The 27,976-nt window shown below is 44.6% G+C and overlaps 1 protein-coding gene across 1 annotated transcript in view; it reads left to right on the forward strand.

Moving 5' to 3' along the window:
- The window catches only part of LOC138642825 (lipoxygenase homology domain-containing protein 1-like), a 302,432-nt gene that overhangs the window by 121,730 nt on the left and 152,726 nt on the right, over window positions 1–27,976 (forward strand). Inside the window, exons 11-13 of the mRNA XM_069731356.1 lie at window positions 6,312–6,398; window positions 9,693–9,825; window positions 22,284–22,435. Coding sequence (XP_069587457.1) covers window positions 6,312–6,398; window positions 9,693–9,825; window positions 22,284–22,435 — 372 coding nt within the window. The remainder of the gene's footprint in view (window positions 1–6,311; window positions 6,399–9,692; window positions 9,826–22,283; window positions 22,436–27,976) is intronic.

The raw sequence follows: 27,976 nt of genomic DNA on the forward strand, positions 1-27,976 counted from the left end.
AGTATATATAAGGAGGCTGTGTGGGGCTCATGCAGTATATGGGGAGGCTGTGTGAGGCTCATGCAGTATATAGGGAGGCTCTGTGGGGCTCATGCTGTATATAGGGAGGCTGTGTGGGGCTCATGCAGTATATGGGGAGGCTGTCTGGGGCTCATGCGTTATATGGGGAGGCTGTGTGGGGCTCATGCAGTATATAGGGAGGCTGTGTGGGGCTCATGCAGTATATGGGGAGGCTGTGTGGGGCTCATGCTGTATATAGGGAGGCTGTGTGGGGCTCATGCATTATATGGGGAGGCTGTGTGGGGCTCATGCATTATATGGGGAGGCTGTGTGGGGCTCATGCTGTATATAGGGAGGCTGTGTGGGGCTCATGCAGTACATAGGGAAGCTGTGTGGGGCTCATGCAGTATATGGGGAGGCTGTGTGGGGCTCATGCGTTATATGGGGAGGCAGTGTGGGGCTCATGCAGTATATAGGGAGGCTGTGTGGGGCTCATGCAGTATATAGGGAGGCTCTGTGGGGCTCATGCTGTATATAGGGAGGCTGTGTGGGGCTCATGCAGTATATGGGGAGGCTGTGTGGGGCTCATGCAGTATATATAGGGAGGCTTTGTGGGGCTCATTCTGCATATTGGGGGAGAATGTGTGGGGGCTCATGCAGTATATGGGGAGGCTGTGTGGGGCTCATGCGTTATATGGGGAGGCAGTGTGGGGCTCATGCAGTATATGGGGAGGCTGTGTGGGGCTCATGCAGTATATAGGGAGGCTCTGTGGGGCTCATGCTGTATATAGGGAGGCTGTGTGGGGCTCATGCAGTATATGGGGAGGCTGTGTGGGGCTCATGCAGTATATATAGGGAGGCTTTGTGGGGCTCATTCTGCATATTGGGGGAGAATGTGTGGGGGCTCATGCAGTATATGAAGAGGCTGTGTGGGGCTCATGCAATATATAGGGAGGCTGTGTGGGGATCATGCTGTATATGGGGAGGCTGTGTGGGGATCATGCTGTATATGGGAAGGCTGTGTGGGGCTTATGCAGTATATAGGGAGGCCGTGTGGGGCTCATGCTTTAAGCCTCGTTTCATTGGTCCATATAGGATTTCTGAGGTTCTTAATCCTGTGTCTTTTCGTTTGACTCTTCCAGCTTCTTTTTCCATCCATAACGTGTTCCATAGGTCATTGTTGCGGAGACACGTGGCACCTGTGGTTCCATCTATTGATTCTCCTGCTCCGGTTTTGGTTGAAGGGGAATTGGAGTATATAGTGGAGAAGATTTTGGATTCTCGTGTTTCGAGACGGAAACTCCAGTATCTGGTTAAGTGGAAAGGTTATGGTCAGGAAGATAATTCCTGGGTCTTTGCCTCTGATGTCCATGCTGCCGATCTGGTTCGTGCCTTTCATGTGGCTCATCCTGGTCGGCCTGGGGGCTCTGGTGAGGGTTCGGTGACCCCTCTTCAAGGAGGGGGGTACTGTTGTGAATTCTGTGGCCAAGCTCCCTCCTGTGGTCGAGAGTGGTACTTCGGCTGGTTCTGTCTATGAGCTTCCTTTGGTGGATGAGAGTGGTACTGCGGCTTCTGAGTCTCCTTCCTCAGGTGATGAGGTTAAGTCGTTAGGTGCTGCTCTATTTAACTCCACCTGGTGCTTTGATCCTGGCCTCCAGGGGAGGCTGTGTGGGGCTCATGCAGTATATAGGGAGGCTGTGTGGGGCTCATGCAGTATATGGGGAGGCTGTGTGGGGCTCATGCTGTATATAGGGAGGCTGTGTGGGGCTCATGCTGTATATGGGGAGGCTGTGTGGGGCTTATGCAGGATATGGGGAGGCTATGTGGTGCTCATGCAGTATATAGGGAGGCTGGGGGGCTCATGCAGTATATGAGGAGACTGTGTGGTGCTCATGCAATATATAGGGAGGCTGTGTGGGGCTCATGCTGTGTATGGGGAGGCTGTGTGGGGCTCATGCAGTATATGGGGAGGGTGTGTGGGGCTCATGCTGTATATAGGGAGGCTGTGTGGGGCTCATGCTGTATATAGGGAGGCTGCGTGGGGCTCATGCAGTATATAGGGAAGCTGCGTGGGGCTCATGCACTATATGGGGAGGCTGTGTGGGGCTCATGCTGTATATAGGGAGGCTGTGTGGGGCTCATGCAGTACATAGGGAAGCTGTGTGGGGCTCATGCAGTATATGGGGAGGCTGTGTGGGGCTCATGCGTTATATGGGGAGGCTGTGTGGGGCTCATGCAGTATATAGGGAGGCTGTGTGGGGCTCATGCAGTATATGGGGAGGCTGTGTGGGGCTCATGCTGTATATAGGGAGGCTGTGTGGGGCTCATGCAGTATATGGGGAGGCTGTGTGGGGCTAATGCAGTATATGGAGAGGCTGTGTGGGGCTCATGCAGTATATGGGGAGGCTGTGTGGGGCTCATGCTGTATATAGGGAAGCTGTGTGGGGCTCATGCAGTATATGGGGAGGCTGTGTGGGGCTAATGCAGTATATGGGGAGGCTGTGTGGGGCTTATGCAGTATATGAGGAGGCTGTGTAGGGCTCATGCAGTATATAGGGAGGCTGTGTGGGGCTCATGCAGTATAAGGGCAGGCTGTGTGGGGCTCATGCTGTATATGGGGAGGCTGCGTGGAGCTCATGCTGCATATGGGGGAGGCTGTTTGGGGATCATGCTGTATATGGGGAGGCAGTGTGGGGTTTATGCAGTATATAGGGAGGCTGTGTGGGGCTCATGCAGTATATGGGAAGGCTGTGTGGGGCTCATGCAGTATATAGGAGGCTGTGCTGGGGCTCATGCAGTATATAGGGAGGCTGTGTGGGGCTCATGCTGTGTATGGGGAGGCTGTGTGGGGGTCATGCAGAATATGGGGAGGGTGTGTGGGGCTCATGCTGTATATAGGTTGGCTGTATGGGGCTCATGCTGTATATAGGGAGGCTGTGTGGGGCTCATGTTGTATATGGGGAGGCTGTGTGGGGCTCATGCAGTGTATGGGGAGGCTGTGTGGGGCTCATGCAGTATATAGGGAGGCTGTGTGGGGCTCATGCTGTATATAGGTTGGCTGTATGGGGCTCATGCTGTATATAGGCTGGCTGTGTGGGGTTCATGCTGTATATAGGGAAGCTGTGTGGGGCTCATGCAGTATATGGGGAGGCTGTGTGGGGCTTAAGCAGTATATGGGGAGGCTGTGTGGGGCTCATGCAGTGTATATAGGGAGGCTGTGTGGGGTTCATGCAGTATATGGGGAGGCTGTGTGGGGCTCATGCTGTATATAGGGAGGCTGTGTGCGGCTCATGCAATATATATAGGGAGGCTGAGTGGGGCTCATGCAGTATATGGGGAGGCTATGTGGGGCTCATGCAGTATATATAGGGAGGCTGTGTGGGGCTCATGCAGTATATGGGGAGGCTGTGTGGGGCTCATGCAGTATATATAAGGAGGCTGTGTGGGGATCATGCTGTATATGGGGAGGCAGTGTGGGGTTTATGCAGTATATAGGGAGGCTGTGTGGGGCTCATGCAGTATATGGGAAGGCTGTGTGGGGCTCATGCAGTATATAGGAGGCTGTGCTGGGGCTCATGCAGTATATAGGGAGGCTGTGTGGGGCTCATGCTGTGTATGGGGAGGCTGTGTGGGGGTCATGCAGTATATGGGGAGGGTGTGTGGGGCTCATGCTGTATATAGGTTGGCTGTATGGGGCTCATGCTGTATATAGGGAGGCTGTGTGGGGCTCATGTTGTATATGGGGAGGCTGTGTGGGGCTCATGCAGTGTATGGGGAGGCTGTGTGGGGCTCATGCAGTATATAGGGAGGCTGTGTGGGGCTCATGCTGTATATAGGTTGGCTGTATGGGGCTCATGCTGTATATAGGCTGGCTGTGTGGGGTTCATGCTGTATATAGGGAAGCTGTGTGGGGCTCATGCAGTATATGGGGAGGCTGTGTGGGGCTTAAGCAGTATATGGGGAGGCTGTGTGGGGCTCATGCAGTGTATATAGGGAGGCTGTGTGGGGTTCATGCAGTATATGGGGAGGCTGTGTGGGGCTCATGCTGTATATAGGGAGGCTGTGTGCGGCTCATGCAATATATATAGGGAGGCTGAGTGGGGCTCATGCAGTATATGGGGAGGCTATGTGGGGCTCATGCAGTATATATAGGGAGGCTGTGTGGGGCTCATGCAGTTTATGGGGAGGCTGTGTGGGGCTCATGCAGTATATATAAGGAGGCTGTGTGGGGCTCATGCAGTATATGGGGAGGCTGTGTGGGGCTCATGCAGTATATAGGGAGGCTCTGTGGGGCTCATGCTGTATATAGGGAGGCTGTGTGGGGCTCATGCAGTATATGGCGAGGCTGTGTGGGGCTCATGCAGTATATATAGAGAGGCTTTGTGGGGCTCATTCTGCATATTGGGGGAGAATGTTTGGGGGCTCATACAGTATATGAAGAGGCTGTGTGGGGCTCATGCAATATATAGGGAGGCTGTGTGGGGATCATGCTGTATATGGGGAGGCTGTGTGGGGATCATGCTGTATATGGGAAGGCTGTGTGGGGCTTATGCAGTATATAGGGAGGCCGTGTGGGGCTCATGCTGTATATAAAGAGGCTGTGTGGGGCTCATGCTGTATATAGAGAGGCTGTGTGGGGCTCATGCTGTGTATGGGGAGGGTGTGTGGGCCTCATGTAGTATATAGGGAGGCTGTGTGGGGCTCATGTTCTATATGGGGAGGCTGTGTGGGGCTCATGCAGTGTATGGGGAGGCTGTGTGGGGCTCATGCAGTATATAGGGAGGCTATGTGGGGCTCATGCAGTATATAGGGAGGCTGTGTGGGGCTCATGCTGGATATAGGTTGGCTGTGTGGGGCTCATGCTGTATATAGGGAAGCTGTGTGGGGCTCATGCAGTATATGGGGAGGTTGTGTGGGGCTTAAGCAGTATATGGGGAGGCTGTGTGGGGCTCATGCAGTGTATATAGGGAGGCTTTGTGGGGCTCATGCAGTATATGGGGAGGCTGTGTGGGGCTCATGCAGTATATATAGGGAGGCTGAGTGGGGCTCATGCAGTGTATATAGGGAGGGTGTGGGGCTCATGCAGAATATATAGGAAGGCTGTGTGGGGCTCATGCTGCATATTGGGGGAGACTGTGTGGGGCTGTTGGGGAGGCTCATACGAGGGTCTGTGCTCGATTTTAAACGATTTATAGAGGGATGTCAGCATACTTAATTCTGCTCAATATTAAGTTATACAATTAATATAAATAAAATGATCAATAATATAATAATTATAATATATTGATATTAATACTGAGCAGAATTATTTTCGGCCTATTGGTTTGGCCATCCACAATGGTCATGGTCTCTCATGTAGCCCCTTGGGAAAATTAATTGCCCATGCCTGCTCTAAGCAGTATTTAAATGTAACACACAGAAATGCTCATGTGTACCACTTTCAGTATAGTATATAGTATACAGAACTGTATAAACTGTAATATCAAGCTCATTACTGTAGTATTGCAGTGTACACTAAAGTGACCAGGTAGTTGCAGGTTCAACTCCCCTGTGAAGATTAAAAAAAAAAAATATATATATATATATATATATATATATATATATATATTTAAATCACTACGTTTTCTTCCATTAAAAATACAGAAAATATAAATTAATTAACCCATACAGAAAAATCAGAATTTTCCCCCAAAAATGCAAATAGAAGATATCAAAATAGTATCAATAAAACCATCAAGCCACCACTTGCACTGACCTGGAGAATTTTGCTTTCATAATTCCGCAATTTTTACTGTGCAATGAATACTGGAAAAATAAAACCCCAAATATGACATTGGTTTCACTAGTTCATCGCAATTGGAACTTTTTTCAGATTTTTCAGTACATTGTATAGTAAAATGAATGAGGTCATTCAATATTACAATTCGTCCAGCAAACAAAACAAGACCTTATAAGTTATATGTCTATGTTGACAAAAAAATTAAAAAAGTATGCTTGGTAAAAGGGGAAATAAAAATGAAAGGGAAAAATTATCCAGTTGTTCAGCTTATAGCTAGTTAGAGGCATCCCTGATATTATCATATACCAAATTATGGATCTACAAAACATATTAACTTTATCAATATTTCTACCTTAGAAAATGACACTTACGGTACATAGATAACGTGCCATAATATTCAAAAAATTTTGCAATGTAAAAGACAAATTTTCCAGCTTCATAGAACAAATTCTATTACTTGCATTATTGTACCTAGTATTATACATAAATATTCTGATTTAGAAGTAATTTCTTATATGATCCCTTCTGACAGCTGAGTATTGGAGATATCGGGAATATAATAAAGGCCTCCTTCCTGTCCACGGGTCTGAGCTTTGAGAGAAGACTCCACTTACAGAAGGTACATGTCACGTTAATTGATTGTGATTGCTTGATAGAAATTCTACAGTGGTTCTCACCAGTAATTTCCTAAAAAGAAAAACTCTTTAAAGTCATATGCATTGCAATGAACAAATGCCCTTTGAATAATTTCCAGCCTGGTTAATACATAACAAATGAGCTTTAACTATGCACAAGATGTTCTTTTATGTCTTCCTATCATGCAGTATTCATCCGAAATACCACAGTGCAGAGAATATAGTTTTTATTGATGTCCATGCAATGGGCACTTTTTCTTTTTAACAATCAACATTTTCTTATATGTACAGTGGTTTGGAAAAGTATTAAAGCCATCCCGTCCCTGCTAGCTATCTTACGACCTGGAATTTCAGTTTTTTTGAGGGTTTGCACCAGTTCTTGTACAGAACATTGTCCACAATTGTGAACATTTGGTTTTCTTTTTATTGTGCAGCAAACAACAAATAGGATAAAATAACTGAAACTTCAGTGTGCATAACTATCCATCCCCCTAAAGTCAGTACTTTGTAGAGCCTCCCTTTGCAGCAATTACAGCTGCAACTCACTTTGGATACGTCTCTGTGACATTTCCACATCTTGCCACTGAAATTTTTGCCCTTTCTTCAAGACAAAACTACTTGAGCTCCTTTCTCCTGTCCCTGCTGCCAAAAAACATCCCAGCAGTATGATGCTGCCACCTCCCTGTTTCACAGTGGGAATGGTGTTCTTGGGGAGATGAGCTGTGTTGGTTTGGTGCCAGGCATAACACTTACCTTGCTGGCCAAAAAGTTAAATTTTGGTCTCATCTAACCACAGCACCTTCCTCCATACATTTGGTGAGTCTCCCAATTGTTTTTGGCAAACTCAAAATGAGCGTTACAAATTTGGGTGTAAGTAAAGGCTGTTTTCTGCCCTCTCTTCCATAAAGGCCACCTCTATGGAATGTACAGCTTTTTTTGGTCATATGGACAGATACTTCAGTCTCTGCAGCTCCATCAGGCATACCTTTGGTCTCTGTTCTGCCTCTCTGATTAATGCCCTCCTTGCCCTGGCTGAGAGTTTTGGTGGGCGGCCCTCTCTTGTACTTATACTCGAGTGTTAGTTGACCCGAGCATAAGCCGAGGCACCTAATTTTTCCATGAAAAACTGGGAAAACTTATTGACTTGAGTATAAGCCGGGTATGCATTGTCCCCTTATCCCTATCCTGGTATGCATGGCTCCCCATCCCCATCCTTGCATGCATGGCTCCCCATCCCCATATGCATGGCTCGCTGCCCTTGTATGCATGGCTCTCCGTCCTTGTGTAAGCAGGTTATGGGATCCAGTGACAGACAGAGGTAGAGCAAGGGTTAACGCAAAATTTTATTTTTCACAATAACTACTCCCCTCAGGGAGAAAACACAACAGGGATAATAGGTCAGCAGAACACAGAATCAGGAGCAAGGAAAAAATGTATGTGGAGGGAAAAAAAAGAGAAAAGAAAAAAAATTAGTTCCAGGGGAGAAAACAAAAATAATTTCTTCAACTACCGTCGACTTCAGGAAACCAGTCCGTTACAGAAAGTTTGTTGGTGTCAAAACTGTGCACATATATGTCCGTTATGATCCTCAGAATAATGACGTCTGTGATCCTGGCGATGGTATTAATACCTCAAGATCTGGAGTATTTTTCTTAATGTTGACGTGTATCCTCTTGATGGCGGTGGGGATTCCCCGGAGTACTGTCAGTGTGCAATCGATAGGGATGTGATGAGCCGGGTATCACACAATTTCTCTTTCCCTCAGCGTACCGAGATCTCGTGTTGCCTGTCTCTGTTGTCAAGGAAGACATCTCCTCAAAGCCAATATCTAATTTCCCCATCTAAGCATGTTGGTGATTTACGTACTGTCTCTGGGATATTTTCCTCATGGTGCACAATGTCGGCAGAAACCCAGTACATTGTGGTCGGTAGTCTCTATCTAAAGGCACGCGCACAGCCCCCGCTATATCTGTCAGTTTTGCACCTCAATGTAATGGGAGCCACCTCAGTCCAGCGAGCTTTTCATCCCCGTCCTGTCAGCCTAACCTTCTCTCTACCTGATGCGCATCCTTCTTTTTTACCGTTAACCAAGCTCCCCCCCTTTTGGTTCCCAACCGTGCGCTCTGCCTTCCCGCCAAATATACCTGGTCTCTCGCATGCTGCAGCCCTATTAGCTTGCCCATGCTCCCTTCTTCCCTGTATAACCTGTGTGACAGTACCATTGGTCCTGGACCCTTCACGGAAAAGATCTGCCTGGTTCGGGTCTTCTCCTTACACTTGTATGCATGGCTCCCCTTCCTTGTATGCATGGCTCCTTATTTCCTATCATTGTATGCATGGTTCCTATAGAAAAAAACACATCCTACTTACCTTTCCTGCGCGCCCTCGCTGCATCTCGTTCTGGCGCCAGCAGCTCTTCCAACCAAGCGATCACGTGTCCCCGCTCATTAAAGTAATGAATATTCACTCCACACCTATGAGAGTAGAGAGGGGTGAATATTCATTATCTTAACGAGCGGGGTACACGTGATTGCTCAGCCAGGAGACTGGCGTCGGAAAGAGATGCAGTGAGGGTGCACAGGGAAGGTATGTAGGCTGCGGCTGTGACTGTGCGTGCTAAGAGAAATTAATATATTCAGCGCAGTGAATATTCATTTCTCTTTAGCAGTGGGGAAAGTTACAGCTGCAGGCTCCTGCGTCTGTGACCCGCTGCTCCACCTCCCCACCATCTTTCTGGGTCAAAGATTTGTGTATAAGCCAAGGGTGGCGTTTTCAGCACAAAAAAAATGTACTGAAAAACTCGGCTTAAACACACGTACTGTATATACAGTTTGTTGTTGCTAGTTTTTACAGGGATTTTTTAATTTTAAGCATTTGCAACGATGAAGCAATGCCTTTAAATGAAACAGTACACACGTTTCATTCTATGTTTTTCATTACTGTGATTTCCTAAGACTACGCTGCATTTAAATTGCAGTCACTGATCGTATAGGAATCTAAACCTGTTTACATCAGTTATGGGGTGATGGATTCAAAATATTATTGCAAAATTATTTTTAGTAGAAACTTGATATCCACTTAAAGCAGCTCTGTCTGGTTTCATTAGTCTGAAATTAATCGTGTTCAAATTTTCACTAGATAACGTGTAATATTATGCTTAGCAATATCTTTAAATCAATTTTATTTAAAATCTAGATAAAAAAAAATGTGTGTATGACTGAAATAAGAAACAGTATTGTCACCCAGTTGATTTCTCAACAATATATTTCTCTATTAAGATCCGTATGAGAGATGTGGAAACCAACCAAGAAATAGGCTTTTATCCAGATAATGTCTACTTACCTGGTGATGATGGCACAGAGAACGTGGCCGAATTAGCAGCGGTTTTCCCCAACCAACCACCATTGGATGGTAAGGTTTTAAACTGAAAGGTGATCTGCACTTTCAATATGTCCTTTCCAAATGTGCTGTTTTAGGATGTAGGGTATTCTTATATAGCTGTGTCTTGCACCCAGCCTCCAGCTGTTCACAATATTGAAGAGCATCTGTATGTTACTGGGTTATACATTAACTTCAGTGAAACCAATCCATTCTTCTATATCCAGAGAAACCAGAGGGCTAAATGGCAAAACTCTGTAAGTTGACACAAACATGGCCTTCAATAAAGTGAGGATTCTGGGAATACATTTCCAACTCTAGTAAAATTATATCTCCTTGTGCATAACAGTTCATTTTCCTCTGTTTATTTTGGAGCCCGAGATGATGTAGTCCGGCAAATGCTGGCAAAAGAGGACCATACCTGTGTGGTGAACTGAAACACAGGCAAACGAGTGGACAATAGCCTCAGTAGTAAGCTTTTCAAGGCTCTACAGTCCAATTTTATGTTTCACCATGACCAAATGTACTTTACTTTACTTTATCCTTCCAAAAATCAGGCTCTCAGAATTTTGATGTTTTATTCTATGGTAAATGGAAAGAGTGTGGTTAAAGACTTGTGACGTTCCCTAAAAAGATGTGCAGCGCCCCAGAGACCTGGTCGTTGCAGTAATATCGCTCTGCCGCTAAGGAGAGTGATGGTACGTCTGATGGCACAAAAGGAGTTCATCTGACCAGGTATCACCAGCACACATTATACTTCACTCTCTGGCCACTAGGGGGAGCAAAGGGTTTTATTTATTAGGCCACTCCTCACACTGGTAAAACTAGGGGATGGATAGGAAGTTAGTCAGAAGCTGACTGGGTTTTGTTCAGGCAACATCCCGTGGCAGAGGGTGTTGCGGGGGAAGATTCAGGGAGGTCCCTGTCAGGCATAGGAACCTGGCAGGCACCTAGCGACAAGGACAGAATGTTACGGAGCCGCGCCTGCGCTATCTGCGGCGACATCCAAAGAAAGGACAAGAAGCGAAGGATATTGTGGACAGTGAGAAACAAGATCAAAGCACAAAGGAGAGCCAGTAGGAGTCGTGCCCGGAGAACGGCAACATCCTACTGAGGCGCGTAGCCGGTGCTCGGAACACCGAGGAAGTAACTGACTTTATGCCTTACTTCAAATACCGCAGGACAGTTAATTATAGGTTGGCTGTCTACCTTACATCACCTAAGCAGACATAGGGGGCAACACGTGGAGAGGGGCATCTCTAGGGTCCCGGAAGAGCTCTGAGCCTTCCTGGCAAACGGGTGCGTCCTAGCCATAACAAACCTGGGGGACGAAGAATAGAAAGAACTAAAAAGAACTGGAACGAACGAGAACAGAAGTTGTGAGGACTATCCCGAATGCTCAGCAGGGAAGCACTACAACACACAGGCGCTAGTGGTAGGCCACGATTTCCACCTGCAAAGGGAACTCTGGATGTGCCTTCGGACCGGCCGGTCTCAGACAGCCCTGTTAACCGTGCTCTGGCTTGCGGATCCTGAAGCCTTCAGTAAAGAGGTAAAGAGACTGCAACCTTGTGTCCTCGTTATTGACTGCACCTCACACCATCGCCACCTACATTATTGGGAAGCCCTGGGGACACACTTCACCTGTGGGAAGGTATACCATCTAGCTGCCATAACATCACCCCAGAGGACCCCAAGCAGCGTCGGTCTCACTGGCCGAATACCACAGGTGGCGTCACGAAACCTTGACAAACTACCATCACCCCTTTTATTGGACACCCCTTAGCAGGGTCACGGACCGGGTCCAGCCACCGTGACAACCCCAGAACTGAGACAGAGAGGACCGGTACTGAGTAACCTGTGGCCCTGTGTGGGTGGCACTCCAGATGACTTCTGACTTATAACTCTTGGAAAGCCCTGGATGACATATAGTTTAGGGGCACATGGGATCATGCTGCCCCCCCCCTCACTGCTACTCTACATTTTTCTATCTCTTTCCTTGTTTTGTGGTTACAGGGTTAATTTGTGTTATTAGATTTGTCATCGACAGGTGATTTCATTCCTGAAGTTACATGATTAGCTTCAGCATGGCAACAAGATTGTAATTGGCAGAGGGTATTTTGTTGGGCTCAAACATAGCTACTTAAAAATTCCACCTGCACGCCACTTCTGGGTAGTTTACTTCTGAGTTCTGGACGAAGAACAACAACATCATTCTGATGGAAGACCTTTTGAATCAGTTGCTGAGGAAAGCTTCGGTGAGCGGGGGTGAGAAGTGGCTCTAAAGATGCCTGCAGGAAAATGAAGCCCAACATTCCAGTCCCCCAGTGCGTTGCATGGGGAAGTTGTCACTGTAATGTCAGAGAGAAGAAACAAAGAGGCATCAAGAGAAGATGAAGGTTTGGAGGTTAATGAAGAGAAGTCGGAAGCAGCGCCATTGCTACTCACCTCCAAAGTCCAGGAAAAGAAGTCGAGGCAACCGAAGGTTCGATTCACCACCTGAGGTACGCGCTCATGAAGCAGAAAGTACAGGAGTAGTGGAGCAGAGCGTGTAGCCGAACCCACCAGCGGGTGAGATGTCAAGAGCACAGCATGATTTGTTTTTCTGCCTGCTAGTTAACAAGGATTTACATAAAACTGAAATAAAAAAGTGAAGTAGGAGGAGAAGAGTCAAAGTGTTGTAAAGTAATGTAATAATTGGTTGCTGGCATTATGCAGTTTTTCCATCTGTATTGGGAGAGAAGTGTCCTGAAAAATGTTCAGGTCTTTTCCAATATGTGGACAGCATATAGGAGCGCCTGGTTATTATATCATTACATGTTTAGGCAAAGGTTGGCAGTGCACCCTTCAATGAAATTGGGTAAAAAAGATGTGTGTCTTTGGGTTATGTTGATGCTACTAATACATCTACTTTTTGCAGGGGAATATGATTTGCCTTTAATGAGGCAATATAAGTGGCTTGAAAAGATCAGGAACATTTAAATAAGGGTATGGTGAAAATGCTCAGTTCTGTTGGAGATGTGCCATATTGGCATGTGGATTTAGAGGGTTTTTCATCAGGTTTATACAGATCGGATATGGTGCATTTGTGGGACATGCGGTTAGATATTTTTAAATGTTGACCTGCAGAATTTGGTTGAGAGAGCGTTGTTGTTGGGGGGTCTTCTCCAGTTGAAAAAACAGAGGCAGCTTGTGGGTGGTTGCCTAGCTGGACATTGATCTTAATGTGATTTTAATATGTTATTTTTTGGGATTGGGACGAATTGAAGATTTGAAAGTAATATTTAAAAATTTAATTGGTAGCCCAAAATAAACACCAAAGCCTTTTACTGCCAAATTCTGCTTTGTGTGTTGTGATTCTTGTCATGGGATGTGTGGGGGTGTAGTTACAATCCCATGGAAGCCCCTGGATAACGTATATTTTAGAGGCACATTGGGTCGTGCTACTCCCCCTCACTCCTACTTTCTATTTTTCTATCTTTCTCCTTTTTTTAGTGGTTGCAGGGTTAATTTGTGTTATAAGATTTATTATCTTCAAGTAACATAGTAACATAGTAACATAGTAAGGCCGAAAAAAGACATTTGTCCATCCAGTTCAGCCTATATTCCATCATAATAAATACCCAGATCTACGTCCTTCTACAGAACCTAATAATTGTATGATACAATATTGTTCTGCTCCAGGAAGACATCCAGGCCTCTCTTGAACCCCTCGACTGAGTTCGCCATCACCACCTCCTCAGGCAAGCAATTCCAGATTCTCACTGCCCTAACAGTAAAGAATCCTCTTCTATGTTGGTGGAAAAACCTTCTCTCCTCCAGACGCAAAGAATGCCCCCTTGTGCCCGTCACCTTCCTTGGTATAAACAGATCCTCAGCGAGATATTTGTATTGTCCCCTTATATACTTATACATGGTTATTAGATCGCCCCTCAGTCGTCTTTTTTCTAGACTAAATAATCCTAATTTCGCTAATCTATCTGGGTATTGTAGTTCTCCCATCCCCTTTATTAATTTTGTTGCCCTCCTTTGTACTCTCTCTAGTTCCATTATATCCTTCCTGAGCACCGGTGCCCAAAACTGGACACAGTACTCCATGTGCGGTCTAACTAGGGATTTGTACAGAGGCAGTATAATGCTCTCATCATGTGTATCCAGACCTCTTTTAATGCACCCCATGATCCTGTTTGCCTTGGCAGCTGCTGCCTGGCACTGGCTGCTCCAGGTAAGTTTATCATTAACTAGGATCCCCAAGTCCTTCTCCCTGTCAGATTTACCCAGTGGTTTCCCGTTCAGTGTGTAATGGTGATATTGATTCCCTCTTCCCATGTGTATAACCTTACATTTATCATTGTTAAACCTCATCTGCCACCTTTCAGCCCAAGTTTCCAACTTATCCAGATCCATCTGTAGCAGAATACTATCTTCTCTTGTATTAACTGCTTTACATAGTTTTGTATCATCTGCAAATATCGATATTTTACTGTGTAAACCTTCTACCAGATCATTAATGAATATGTTGAAGAGAACAGGTCCCAATACTGACCCCTGCGGTACCCCACTGGTCACAGCGACCCAGTTAGAGACTATACCATTTATAACCACCCTCTGCTTTCTATCACTAAGCCAGTTACTAACCCATTTACACACATTTTCCCCCAGACCAAGCATTCTCATTTTGTGTACCAACCTCTTGTGCGGCACGGTATCAAACGCTTTGGAAAAATCGAGATATACCACGTCCAATGACTCACCTTGGTCCAGTCTATAGCTTACCTCTTCATAAAAACTGATTAGATTGGTTTGACAGGAGCGATTTCTCATAAACCCATGCTGATATGGAGTTAAACAGTTATTCTCATTGAGATAATCCAGAATAACATCCCTCAGAAACCCTTCAAATATTTTACCAACAATAGAGGTTAGACTTACTGGCCTATAATTTCCAGGTTCACTTTTAGAGCCCTTTTTGAATATTGGCACCACATTTGCTATGCGCCAGTCCTGCGGAACAGACCCTGTCGCTATAGAGTCACTAAAAATAAGAAATAATGGTTTATCTATTACATTACTTAGTTCTCTTAGTACTCGTGGGTGTATGCCATCCGGACCCGGAGATTTATCTATTTTAATCTTATTTAGCCGGTTTCGCACCTCTTCTTGGGTTAGATTGGTGACCCTTAATATAGGGTTTTCATTGTTTCTTGGGATTTCACCTAGCATTTCATTTTCCACCGTGAATACCGTGGAGAAGAAGGTGTTTAATATGTTAGCTTTTTCCTCGTCATCTACAACCATTCTTTCCTCACTATTTTTTAAGGGGCCTACATTTTCAGTTTTTATTCTTTTACTATTGATATAGTTGAAGAACAGTTTGGGATTAGTTTTACTCTCCTTAGCAATGTGCTTCTCTGTTTCCTTTTTGGCAGCTTTAATTAGTTTTTTAGATAAAGTATTTTTCTCCCTATAGTTTTTTAGAGCTTCAATGGTGCCATCCTGCTTTAGTAGTGCAAATGCTTTCTTTTTACTGTTAATTGCCTGTCTTACTTCTTTGTTTAGCCACATTGGGTTTTTCCTATTTCTAGTCCTTTTATTCCCACAAGGTATAAACCGCTTACACTGCCTATTTAGGATGTTCTTAAACATTTCCCATTTATTATCTGTATTCTCATTTCTGAGGATATTGTCCCAGTCTACCAGATTAAGGGCATCTCTAAGCTGTTCAAACTTTGCCTTCCTAAAGTTCAATGTTTTTGTGACTCCCTGACAAGTCCCCCTAGTGAAAGACAGGTGAAACTGCACAATATTGTGGTCGCTATTTCCTAAATGCCCAACCACCTGCAGATTTGTTATTCTGTCAGGTCTATTAGATAGTATTAGGTCTAAAAGTGCTGCTCCTCTGGTTGGATTCTGCACCAATTGTGAAAGATAATTTTTCTTGGTTATTAGCAGAAACCTGTTGCCTTTATGGGTTTCACAGGTTTCTGTTTCCCAGTTAATATCCGGGTAGTTAAAGTCCCCCATAACCAGGACCTCATTATGGGTTGCAGCTTCATCTATCTGCTTTAGAAGTAGACTTTCCATGCTTTCTGTTATATTTGGGGGTTTGTAACAGACCCCAATGAGAATTTTGTTACCATTTTTCCCTCCATGAATTTCAACCCATATGGACTCGACATCCTCATTCCCTTCGCTAATATCCTCCCTTAAAGTGGATTTTAGACAAGACTTTACATAGAGACAAACCCCTCCTCCTCTCCGATTTTTACGATCCTTTCTAAACAGACTGTAACCCTGTAAGTTAACTGCCCAGTCATAGCTTTCATCTAACCATGTCTCGGTTATTCCCACTATGTCAAAGTTACCTGTAGATATTTCTGCTTCTAGTTCTTCCATCTTGTTTGTCAGGCTTCTGGCGTTTGCGAGCATGCAGTTTAGAGGATTTTGTTTTGTTCCAATCTCCTCACTGTGGATTGTTTTAGAAATGTTCTTACCTCCCTTCTGAGTATGTTTTCCTGGGTCGTCTTTGTTCGAGTCTAATGTTTTTCTTCCCGTCCCCTCTTCTTCTAGTTTAACGCCCTCCTGATGAGTGTAGCGAGTCTTCTGGCGAATGTGTGTTTCCCAGGTTTGTTGAGGTGTAGTCCGTCTCTGGCGAGGAGTCCATCATACCAGTAATTCACACCGTGGTCCAGGAATCCAAATCCTTGTTGTCTGCACCATCGTCTTAGCCAGTTGTTTGCATCAAGGATCCTGTTCCATCTCCTGGTGCCATGCCCGTCTACTGGAAGGATAGAAGAAAAAACTACCTGTGCATCCAGTTCCTTTACTTTCTTCCCCAACTCTTCAAAGTCCTTGCAGATTGTCGGTAGGTCCTTCCTTGCCGTGTCATTGGTGCCAACATGTATCAGAAGAAATGGGTGGACGTCCTTGGAGCTGAAGAGCTTTGGTATCCTATCGGTCACATCCTTGATCATCGCACCTGGAAGGCAGCATACTTCTCTTGCAGTTATGTCCGGTCTGCAGATGGCTGCTTCGGTGCCTCTCAGTAGTGAGTCTCCCACCACCACCACTCTTCGTTGCTTCTTGGCTGTACTTTTTGCTGTCACTTGTTGCTGTGTGCCCTTTTCTTTTTTGCTTGCTGGTATTGCTTCATTCTTAGGTGTGCCATCTTCATCCTCTACAAAGATTTGATATCGGTTCTTCAGTTGTGTGGTTGGTGATTTCTCCATGGTCTTCTTGCTTCTTTTGGTCACATGCTTCCACTCATCTGCTTTTGGAGGTTCTCTGACACTTTTTGCACCTTCTGTGACCAGTAGAGATGCTTCTGTTCTGTCTAGAAAGTCTTCATTCTCTTTGATGAGTTTCAAAGTTGCTATTCTTTCTTCCAGACCCCTCACCTTTTCTTCTAAAAGGGCCACTAGTCTACACTTCTGACAGGTGAAATTGGATTCTTCTTCTGGTCGATCTGTGAACATGTAGCACATGCTGCAGCTCACCATGTAGGTTGTCACATCTGCCATGTTGCTCCTAGATCCTGCTGACTTGCTGTGTGTTTTCCTTCTTGTGTAATCTACTCAGCCAAGCTCTCTTGCAATAATGTCCTACAGGCAAAAATCCCTGGTTTTTGGAACGAAGTGATTTCGTTCCTGGTGTAACGTGATTAGCTTCTGCATGGCAACAGGTTTCTGATTGTCTGAGGGTTTTTTTTGGCGAGCTGAAATATACAGTAGCCACTTAAACTCCTCCCATGCAAGCTGGTTTGAAGCAGTTTACCTCAGGATCCTGGAAGAAAAACATTGTCCCTCCCCTATGGTTGAAGAATGCATTGTCACGGTGTTTGTTATTGGGTGGTCGCCTATCTAATACTAGGTGGACATTGGTCTTAATGTGATTCTAATATGTTATTTATTGGGATTGAGATGAATTAATGGTTTTAAAGTACACTAGCCTGAAATTCCTGCTTAAGAGGTAGTACATTAGAGTGTTCAACACCCACTTGATGGCCAAACATTCCTTCTCCATTGTGGAGTAATTCTTCTTGCAGGATGACAGCTTCTGACTTGAATACATTATGGGGGGCTCTTCCCATCCACCTCTTGTGATAAGACAGCCCAACATCTGACGTGTCTGTTTGGACCACCAACTCCTTAGAGAAATCGAATGTTTACACAGGGCTTCAGTTCCTGGACAGCCGTCTCAGCTTCTGGAGACCACTTAGCCATAGTCAACTTTGTCCAATTAAGAAGTTTGCGAAGTTAGGGATGAACCAGCGGTAGTAGCCCACAATGCCCAGAAACGCCCTGATCTGCATATTTTGGAGAGGTTGTGGCCAACTCTGGATTGTGTCAACTTTATTTGAGACTATATTTTGCAACTATCTATGACATAGCCCAAATATTTAGCTTCCTCCATGCCCATGGCACATTTCCTTGCGTTCATGGAAAATCCTGCCTTCCATAGAGCTTCAAGTATCTCCTATTTTACTCAGATAACTTCCCAAATCCTGGCTGAAGATTATGATGTCATCCAGTTAGGCTGCTGCGTAATTCTTGTGGGGAGATAGGATACAGTCCATGGCTTTCTAGAAAATAGCAGGACCTTGCAACCCAAACAGCATCTTTGTGTACTGGAAACAATTGTCTGACATTGAGAAGGTCCCCTTCTCCTTGGCATCTTGAGACATAGGAATTTGCCAATACCCTTTCATGAGGTCAAGGGTGGTAATGCACTTGGCCGACTTTGGACTTGGCCACCAGACAGGTAGCTTCCATGGGGTTCTCTGCTCTGCCACCGCTTAATCAAAATGACACAGTAAACCTGGTAAAGCCTCCTTTTCCCTGGTTGGTGATCTTCCTAGTTGATTTCACCAATTTTCTCTACTACCTCATAGGAGACCTGCCACTTGGCCAGGAGCTTGCTCTCCACCATGTCTCACCATGGCTGACCTATTATACACCCTGGATTGTGCTTACTGTGCCTTGAGGAGATGCTCCTTCGCAATGGGCATCACGTTGGCAATCCTCTCTTGTTTATGGGTGAAACGCTCTAACACTCTTCTATAGGGTGTGATCTTACTTCCCAGGACGCTTTCACCACATCGAACAGTCCTCGAGGGTGCGGCCATAGAGTCATTCAAATGGGGAGAAGCCAGTGGGAGCTTGGAGACCTTCCCTGATAGAGAATAACAGATAGGGAGGCAGACAGTCCCAGTCTTGGCCGTCCTTCTCCACCACTTTCTTCAATATAGCCTACAAGGTTTTGTTAAACCTTTGTACTAGTCCATCTATCTAGGAATGGTACACTGAAATTGTGAGTTGTGAAATCTGCACTGTGTTGCACAATTCCCTCATGAGCTTCCACATGAAGGGGGTCCCTTTATCCATTAGTATCAACTTCAGCAGACCTGTTCAGGTGAAGATGTGGAGGGGTACTGTGTAGCATAATCCAGGACCACCAATATATATTGATGTGCTCTTGCGAACTTCACCAGGGGTCCCACCAAATCCATTGATATGTGTTCGAATAGAATCTCGATGACGGACAACGGTGCTAGGGGACTGCAGCAGTGGGTCAGGAGGTAGGTTAGCTGGCATGTGGGGAATGAACAGCAATAGCCCATAATTTCCCTGTAGCACCCAGTAGAGTCTCAGAAGAATCCATTCCTGGTTATTATCTGCCCCAGGTGACCAACTAACACATGGGAATAAGCTATGTCTAACACCCTGCATCTATAGGGCAGTGTCACCAGTAACTACTCTATCACCTCATCCCTTGACTTGGTTACTCTATATAGGAGATCCCCATTCATAGCAAAATGAGGGAACCAACGATCGTCTCACAACTCCTGAGGCACCCCATTTAACACCGTCACATTTTCAAACCCTTTAAGAGTTATGTCTCTGAGTTGGGCAGTCCAAAAATTTCCCTTGCACACCTCCATCTCAGAGATGGTGGCCTCAGGGAATGCTACCTCATCCTCATCGCCAATAGGCACACACAAGAGAAACTCATCTGCCACGGACTGCAATAAGGTTTCTTTAGGGGTGATCTGGTTTTGGACCGAGCAACCAGGGGTCGTTGCTTTCCCCCACAAGTCCCTGAACAATACAAAGTCCCATCCAATGATTATGGGGTATGAAAAGTCCTTCATGACTCCCACTTCCTGTGAGGCGGTCCACAGTCCATTTTTACATCCACCTGGGCCACATTAGCATCCTCATGGATACACAAACACGCACAAACTTTCTGAGTTCAAAAGTCCAATCACTCTCATCCTGTTTACAGACACTGAGATGGCCTGAGGATCCTCGCAAGGCTGAGGAGCCATGCTACAGGTGGGCTAGGCAAAATAGATGCAACACCGGCCTTTGCTGCAGTCTATTGACTCTGAATTAATGGGACACTGGGTGGCTATTTGGCCAGGGGCATGATATCTCCCACAGAAAACAGCATGGGACTGATTATTTCCACTGCTTTGGTGGCACTCTCTCATGGTCCACCACTCTCTCAACCATGGCCAGGAATGCCTCGATGTCATACCCTGGAGTAATATTTGCAAAGCCCCTTGTAGTGCCAGCATTCCTGCCAGAGGAGAGTAGCAGCGTGCTTACTCACTCACCACCATGGCCCCCATCCTGCACTTTCTCCAATAACACGCACATCCCCTTGAACTGTGCTTAGGTTGCATGTGACAATGGCTGGGAGACACTTATTATTTAAAGCAACTCCACCTGCCTTATCACTTCAGCCTTGAGGCAATGCAGCTTCTCTGACACGGACGGCCTCTGCCAGGAGCGTCATGAGTTCATGCTACTGTCATTGCTGCAGCTATGTTAGTGGCTGTATAAGGAGGTGGCGGAGACCCTTAGTTGCCTTCTCTCTCCTACACACCGAGCCCATGCGGCACCCTGATGGCTCACTAATGTTGTATATTGATATGTTGTGTATTAATGTGTAATGTGTCATGTGCTGTGTTTGTTATGCCTGTTCTTATATTGTGAATACTGTAATGTGCTGTGTTTCTTATGCGCAAGCTTAGGCAATATAGATTTAAAAATTGTTGAGAAGAGTTAAAAGAGGGAAGGTGCAAAGCCTCTGGACTTATGGAAGGCACATCCTGCTCTTAAGACAGACGGCACTTTGCCCAGGACAGGACATGCACCACAATGAGAACAGAGGATTCCCCGGTCATGGGGATAACAGCTGCCCTAGATTGATGATTGATGGTGCAGTGTGGACGAAAACTGGCTCAGCGAGATCAAGCCCAGGAGAAATACAGGGCTCGGAACCAGGACAGGAGCTGCTGTCCTACAGTTTATTTACCACAGGGAAAGAGCAAGAAGCATTGTCTTATTTGCACCGTGTTCAGTAAAGTTTTGCCATTGGAGCAGAACTTTGCTGTTTTCCTGAGATTTCATCCCCTGCATCCTAAGTGACTGTGAGCTGAAGGTAACTGACTGCACTGCAGGACTGGAACTTCACCTGTCGTTTTATGTGCAAGGGGCCGGGGTACTCACTGACTGTGACTTAAGAGGCTCGCCCACAACTACTACCCGTGCCACCTTGTTACAGCTGCTATAGATGGAATTATTGTATCAAAAGCTTGTTGGTCTCCTGCTGAGCTTGCTGCTGCTGCAGATTTTCTCCTGTGCCAGCTGTTTAATCAGCTCCTCCATGGTTGTAGGCTGCCCTTGCACTGCTATGGCTGCCTTGTCCTAGGGCATGCAGTTACCAGGCAAGTAATCACATGTCCTCTGGGACTGAGGATCAGCTCTATTGCAGACACTGGTTCACAACCAGGATTCAGTTTGTCGATTTAAAACAAACAGGTGGGTTATTAAATGTTCATCCACCATCTGGTTTAATAAATTTAACCAGCCTCTTCCAGGTGCGAAAAGGTATAACAGAACAAAAATGGAAAATAATCTGGTTCTCATGGTCCTACATCACAGAGGCTTGGCACCTCAGGGACACATACCTCACATCCACAGCCTGTCCAGCTGCTACCTTACACTGCATACTCGTACTGACTTGGAGAATGATATTGCCAGGTCAGTTTTACCATATAGTGAACATGGTAAATAACCCCCTCCATAGAAAAGAAAAACTGAGAAATTGCACCTTTTTTCAATTTCAATGCTTTTGGAAGCACAGGAGGAAAAAATGAAAGTGTAAAATGGGTTAAGTATCCATCACAAACTTCAGGGGAAAAACCGAATACAGCAGGTTACCATACAAAAAAGTATATGCGGTATCTTGCCAATAAATTCCTGAACGACCCCATTAATGGTTGGTATTTGATCAAGACTGAGCAGGACAGCTTATATCTTCCACAGTCTTTGAGCTGACAGCTCGCTTGTTTCATGAGAGCCATGTTGAAAACTAAAAATATGTATTTCATAATCTGAGGTGTTTTTTGGAATGTGACAACTTTATAGGTTTTGATAATATTTCTAGAACTAAGCTCATATTCTATCTTTGTCTATTTGTAGAAGTGACTTATTCAGTTTACATCAGGACAGGAGATTTCCCTGCATCTAGTACAGATGCAGATGTTTTTATTATAATATTTGGAGAAAATGGAGATTCAAGCAAAAGACAGTTGATAACAAAAGCATTACCTACAATATTTGACAAGGGAAAGGTATGTATGTTTGATGTCAAGTTTAGCATCATGGGTAAAAGCTAATGTCAAACAGGGCCCTGTTGTGTGTGGTTGTAAGGGGCTCTGAGGACTCGCACCTACCCCTTTAAGAATCGATCCGTTTTCATTGTAATATGTGAATGTTCTATATGGTTGAAATTGCTGTTATGTTCATGTTTGCTGCTATGTGGCCGTATTTGATATGCCATTTTATGTGCTGCTGGACAATGTATATTACTTTATTTTAGGAAAAGTGCAATACCTCAAGTGGAACACTAGATGGGGCACAGTAGTGTATATAATTAACTAATAGGAGGAGTCTGCTGTGGGTAAGCGAGGAGTATTTCCTGTTTAGAGTCAGTGTAGACATGGAGCTGGGACAGCTTAGAGGAGTCCCAGGCGTCCCGGAGGGCTTAAGAGCCCGGGACAGTGCAGCAGCTCCGAAACGTTTGAAGAAAAGGGCCCAGCCATCCAGTGCCAGTGGGTCAGCAATTAAAGAATTGCAGCAGGATAAAGGCGCAGGTCGCTTCAAGATGTGGCAGCTTTCTATGTGGGCAGATGAGCTGTCTGGGGCGAAACAGACGAAGAGTAGTCATGCTGAACAGCGAGGATGCTGCAGTAACAAACGGGTTGGTACATTCCAGGGAAACCCTAGGAGGAATAAGTGAAGACATAGGAAAAGGAAAGGATGTGAACGATGTCGTACTCAGTGTTGATGCTATAACAGAGGTGGATGTGCTGCGATTGGAACCCAGTAAAGTTCTTCGCTTAAAGTTTGAATTGGACTCTGTCTCTTTGGGCACAACAACACCAGCAGCAGAACCTCAGACAGTCCAATGGGACCCTGATGGTGCAGAGGGTGCAGCAGAAGGTACGCAAGGAAAGGGACATTGTTTATATGTGGCGGGAGGCCAGGGCACGCCCTGGCGCTGCCTCTCACATGGTATCAGTGAGATGACTGTAGATCAGGACACTCCAAACTTATTTCAGATGAAAACCCACATTCACACATTTAAGAATGATGCAGAGCCATATTTTGTAGAACAAGGAACCTGACATTTTGGCAGCATGTATCAGGCTCTATGATTGCAGCCATATACATTTGATTTATAGAAAAACATACTTTAAAAGCCACTGGGGACCGAGGTGCACAGGAAACTAGTCGAACAGGTGGATCCCCAATGGCTTCTCCCCGCCTTTTGCCAATGACTGACAGGTTTGTTTCTATATACACACAGAAAGAGACCAGTCACTTAAGGAGAGAGGGTAAGGAGAAACCGCCAGGGATCCATCTGTCCAACTAGTCTCCTCTGCGTTCAGTCTCCAGCTAAAATTGCACTTTTCTATGAAATGCCGCAGCATTTCAGAGTAAAATATTCATGGTCTAAATCATACAGCCAGGGTCAGAAACATACTGTGCGTGGATCGGGCATTAAGCATCAGGTGTCAGGATATATTTTTAAAAAATACTGAATCCAAATAAATGTTACACTTAGGCTGCTGTCACGCTATCAGTATTTGGTAAGTATTTTACATCAGTATTTGTAAGCCAAAACCAGGAGTTGGTGATAAATGCAGAAGTGGTGCATATGTTTCTATTATACTTTTCCTCTATTTGTTCCACTCCTGGTTTTGGCTTACAAATACTGATGTAAAATACTGACCAAATACTGATAGTGTGACGGCATAACTACACAGCAAGACCCATAAAACGTAACAGGGCACAAAGAACTGGATATATTATATGAACAACATCAAGAAAAAAACAGTATAGGCTGCCAATAAAAAACAACATTTATTTAGACATGATTAAAAACCATAATAGCATACATGGTAACTGCATTCCAAAACGGGAGAAGCCACTACACAGATTGTAGTCCTCTATGTGCTTTACTAGGAATATTATAACAAAAGCCTTAAGTACCGTATACTATTTGTGGGATATATTGTTCCCTTGCATGAGTCTGGCTATAGTAAAGTAAATCAAAGCACTTACGTTGGTACAGAGTCTGTGTATGGCGTCCCCCACTGCCGGGCTTCTCCCGTTTGGAATGCAGTTACCATGTATGCTACTATGGTTTTTAAGTCTGAATAATGTCTAATGTCATAATAATGTCATGTCTAAATAAAGGTTGTTTTTTATTGGCACCCTATACTGTTTTTTTCTTGTTGTTGTTCATATAGTGTGATGGCAGTCTTATAATTTGCATTCAATTAATTAGAAAACGACCAAATCCATGGGTATAGTGATTTGTTCATATACAGGTGCATCTCACAAAATTAAAATATCATTAAAAAGTTAATTTATTTCAGTACTTCAATACAAGAAGAGAACAACTCATATATTATATATAGAGTCATTATAGACAGAGTGATCTATTTCATGTGTATATTTCTGTTAATGTTGATGATTATGGTTTACAGCCAATGAAAACCCAAAAGTCATTATCTCAGTAAATTAGAATACTTTATTACACCAGTTTGAAAAAAATTATTTTGAAATCCGAAATGTTGGCCTACTTAAATATATATTTAGTAAATGCACTCAATACTTGATTGTGGTTCCTTTTTCATCAATTACTGCATCAATGTGGTGTGGTATGGAGGTGATCAGCCTGTGGCACTGCTGAGATGTTATGGAAGCCCAAGTTGCTTTAATTGCAGCTTTCAACTTGTCTGCATTGTGAGGTCTGGTGTCTTTCATCTTCCTCTTTACAATACCCCATAGGGTTAAGGTCAGGTGAGTTTGCTGGCCAATCAAGCACAGTGATGCTGTTGTTTTTAAACCAGGCACTGGTACTTTTGGCAGTGTGGACAGGTGCCAAGTCCTGCTAGAAAATTACATTTCCAACTCCAAAAAGCTTGTTGGCAGAGGGAAGCATGAAGTGTGAAGTATCCACAATCAATGATGGTTTGGGGAGCCATGTCATCTGCTGGTGTAGGTCCACTGTGTTTTATCAAGACCAAAGTCAGCGCAGCTGTCTACCAGGAAATTTTAGAGCACTTCATGCTTCACTCTGCCAACAAGCTTATTGGAGATGGAAACTTCAGATGACCTGAAGGCTGCTATCAAGGCAACCTGGGCTTCCATAACACCTCAGCAGAGCCACAGACTGATCACCTCCATGCCATGCCGCATTAATGCAGTAATTGATGGAAAAGGAGCCCTGACCAAGTATTGCGTGCATTTACTGAACATACATTTCAGTAGGCCAACATTTTGGATATTGAAATAATTTTTCAAGTTGGTGTTATAAAGTATTGTAATTTACTGAGATAATAACTATTGGGTTTTCATTGGCTGTAAGCCACAATCATCAACATTAACAGAAATAAACACTTGAAATAGATCACTCTGTTTTTAATGACTATCTAATATATGAGTTTCACTTTTTGTATTGAAGAACTAAAATAAATTAACTTTTTGATGATAATCTAATTTTGTGAGATGCACCTGTACATGTGTCAAAGTTGAAATCCTCTTTAAAAGGATGGTGTTATCTAAAAAAAACACCTTATTTTTTCCCCATAGATATCTATCTATCAATCTATAAAAATCATGTCATTTTTGTTCTGGACGCTAACTAATTTTAGACTAAAGGTACCTTCACACTCAGCAACTTTGCAACGAGAACGACAATGATCCGTGACGTTGCAGCGTCCTGGATAACGATCTCGTTGTTTTTGACACGCAGCAGCGATCTGGATCCCGCTGTACCATCGCTGGTCGGAGCTAGAAGTCCAGAACTTTATTTTGTCGTCAGGTCGGCGTGTATCGTCATGTTTGACATCAAAAGCAACGACGCCAGCAATGTTTTACATGGAGCTAACAACCAGCGAGAACGAGAAGTGAATCGCCATTACGTCACTGGATCGCTCCTGCATCGTTCTGGAGTTGCTGTGTTTGACGTCTCTACAGCGACGCTCCAGCGATCTAGTTTAAGTCGGCTCGTTGTCTATATCGCTGCAGCGTCGCTGAGTGTGACGGTACCTTTATACATCTTTTTCTGTAGAAATCCCTTTTCAGCAGTCAACTTATTATCTTTGCAGACAGGATTGCAATGATAGGTAACACAGTATATATACAGTTAGGGCCAGAAATATTTGGACAGTGACACAAGTTTTGTTATTTTAGCTGTTTACAAAAACATGTTCAGAAATACAATTATATATATAATATGGGCTGAAAGTGCACACTCCCAGCTGCAATATGATAGTTTCCACATCCAAATCGGAGAAAGGGTTTAGGAATCATAGCTCTGTAATGCATAGCGTCCTCTTTTTCAAGGGACCAAACGTAATTGGACAATGGACTCTAAGGGCTGCAATTAACTCTGAAGGCGCCTCCCTCGTTAACCTGTAATCAATGAAGTAGTTAAAAGGTCAGGGGTGGATTCCAGGTGTGTGGTTTTGCATTTGGAAGCTGTTGCTGTGAGCAGACAACATGCGGTCAAAGGAACTCTCAATTGAGGTGAAGCAGAACATCCTGAGGCTGAAAAAAAAAGAAAAAATCCATCAGAGAGATAGCAGACATGCTTGGAGTAGCAAAATCAACAGTTGGGTACATTCTGAGAAAAAAGGAATTGACTGGTGAGCTTGGGAACTCAAAAAGGCCTGGGCGTCCACGGATGACAACAGTGGTGGATGATCGCCGCATACTTAATTTGGTGAAGAAGAACCCGTTCACAACATCAACTGAAGTCCAGAACACTCTCAGTGAAGTAGGTGTATCTGTCTCTAAGTCAACAGTAAAGAGAAGACTCCATGACAGTAAATACAAAGGGTTCACATCTAGATGCAAACCATTCATCAATACCAAAAATAGACAGGCCAGAGTTAAATTTGCAGAAAAACACCTCAAGAAGCCAGCTCAGTTCTGGAAAAGTATTCTATGGACAGATGAGACAAAGATCAACCTGTATCAGAATGATGGGAAGAAAAAAGTTTGGAGAAGAAAGGGAACGGCACATGATCCAAGGCACACCACATCCTCTGTAAAACATGGTGGAGGCAACGTGATGGCATGGGCATGCATGGCTTTCAATGGCACTGGGTCACTTGTGTTTATTGATGACATAAGAGCAGACAAGAGTAGCCGGATGAATTCTGAAGTGTACCGGGATATACTTTCAGCCCAGATTCAGCCAAATGCTGCAAAGTTGATTGGACGGCGCTTCATAGTACAGATGGACAATGACCCCAAGCATACAGCCAAAGCTACCCAGGAGTTCATGAGTGCCAAAAAGTGGAACATTCTGCAATGGCCAAGTCAATCTCCAGATCTAAATCCAATTGAGCATGCATTTCACTTGCTCAAATCCAGACTTAAGACGGAAAGACCCACAAACAAGCAAGACCTAAAGGCTGCGGCTGTAAAGGCCTGGCAAAGCATTAAGAAGGAGGAAACCCAGCATTTGGTGATGTCCATGGGTTCCAGACTTAAGGCAGTGATTGCCTCCAAAGGATTTGCAACAAAATATTGAAAATAAAAATATTTTGTTTGGGTTATGTTTATTTGTCCAATTACTTTTGACCTCCTAA

Source organism: Ranitomeya imitator, chromosome 6 (genome assembly GCF_032444005.1).
Source record: "Ranitomeya imitator isolate aRanImi1 chromosome 6, aRanImi1.pri, whole genome shotgun sequence".
NCBI classification, from domain to species: Eukaryota; Metazoa; Chordata; class Amphibia; order Anura; family Dendrobatidae; genus Ranitomeya; species Ranitomeya imitator.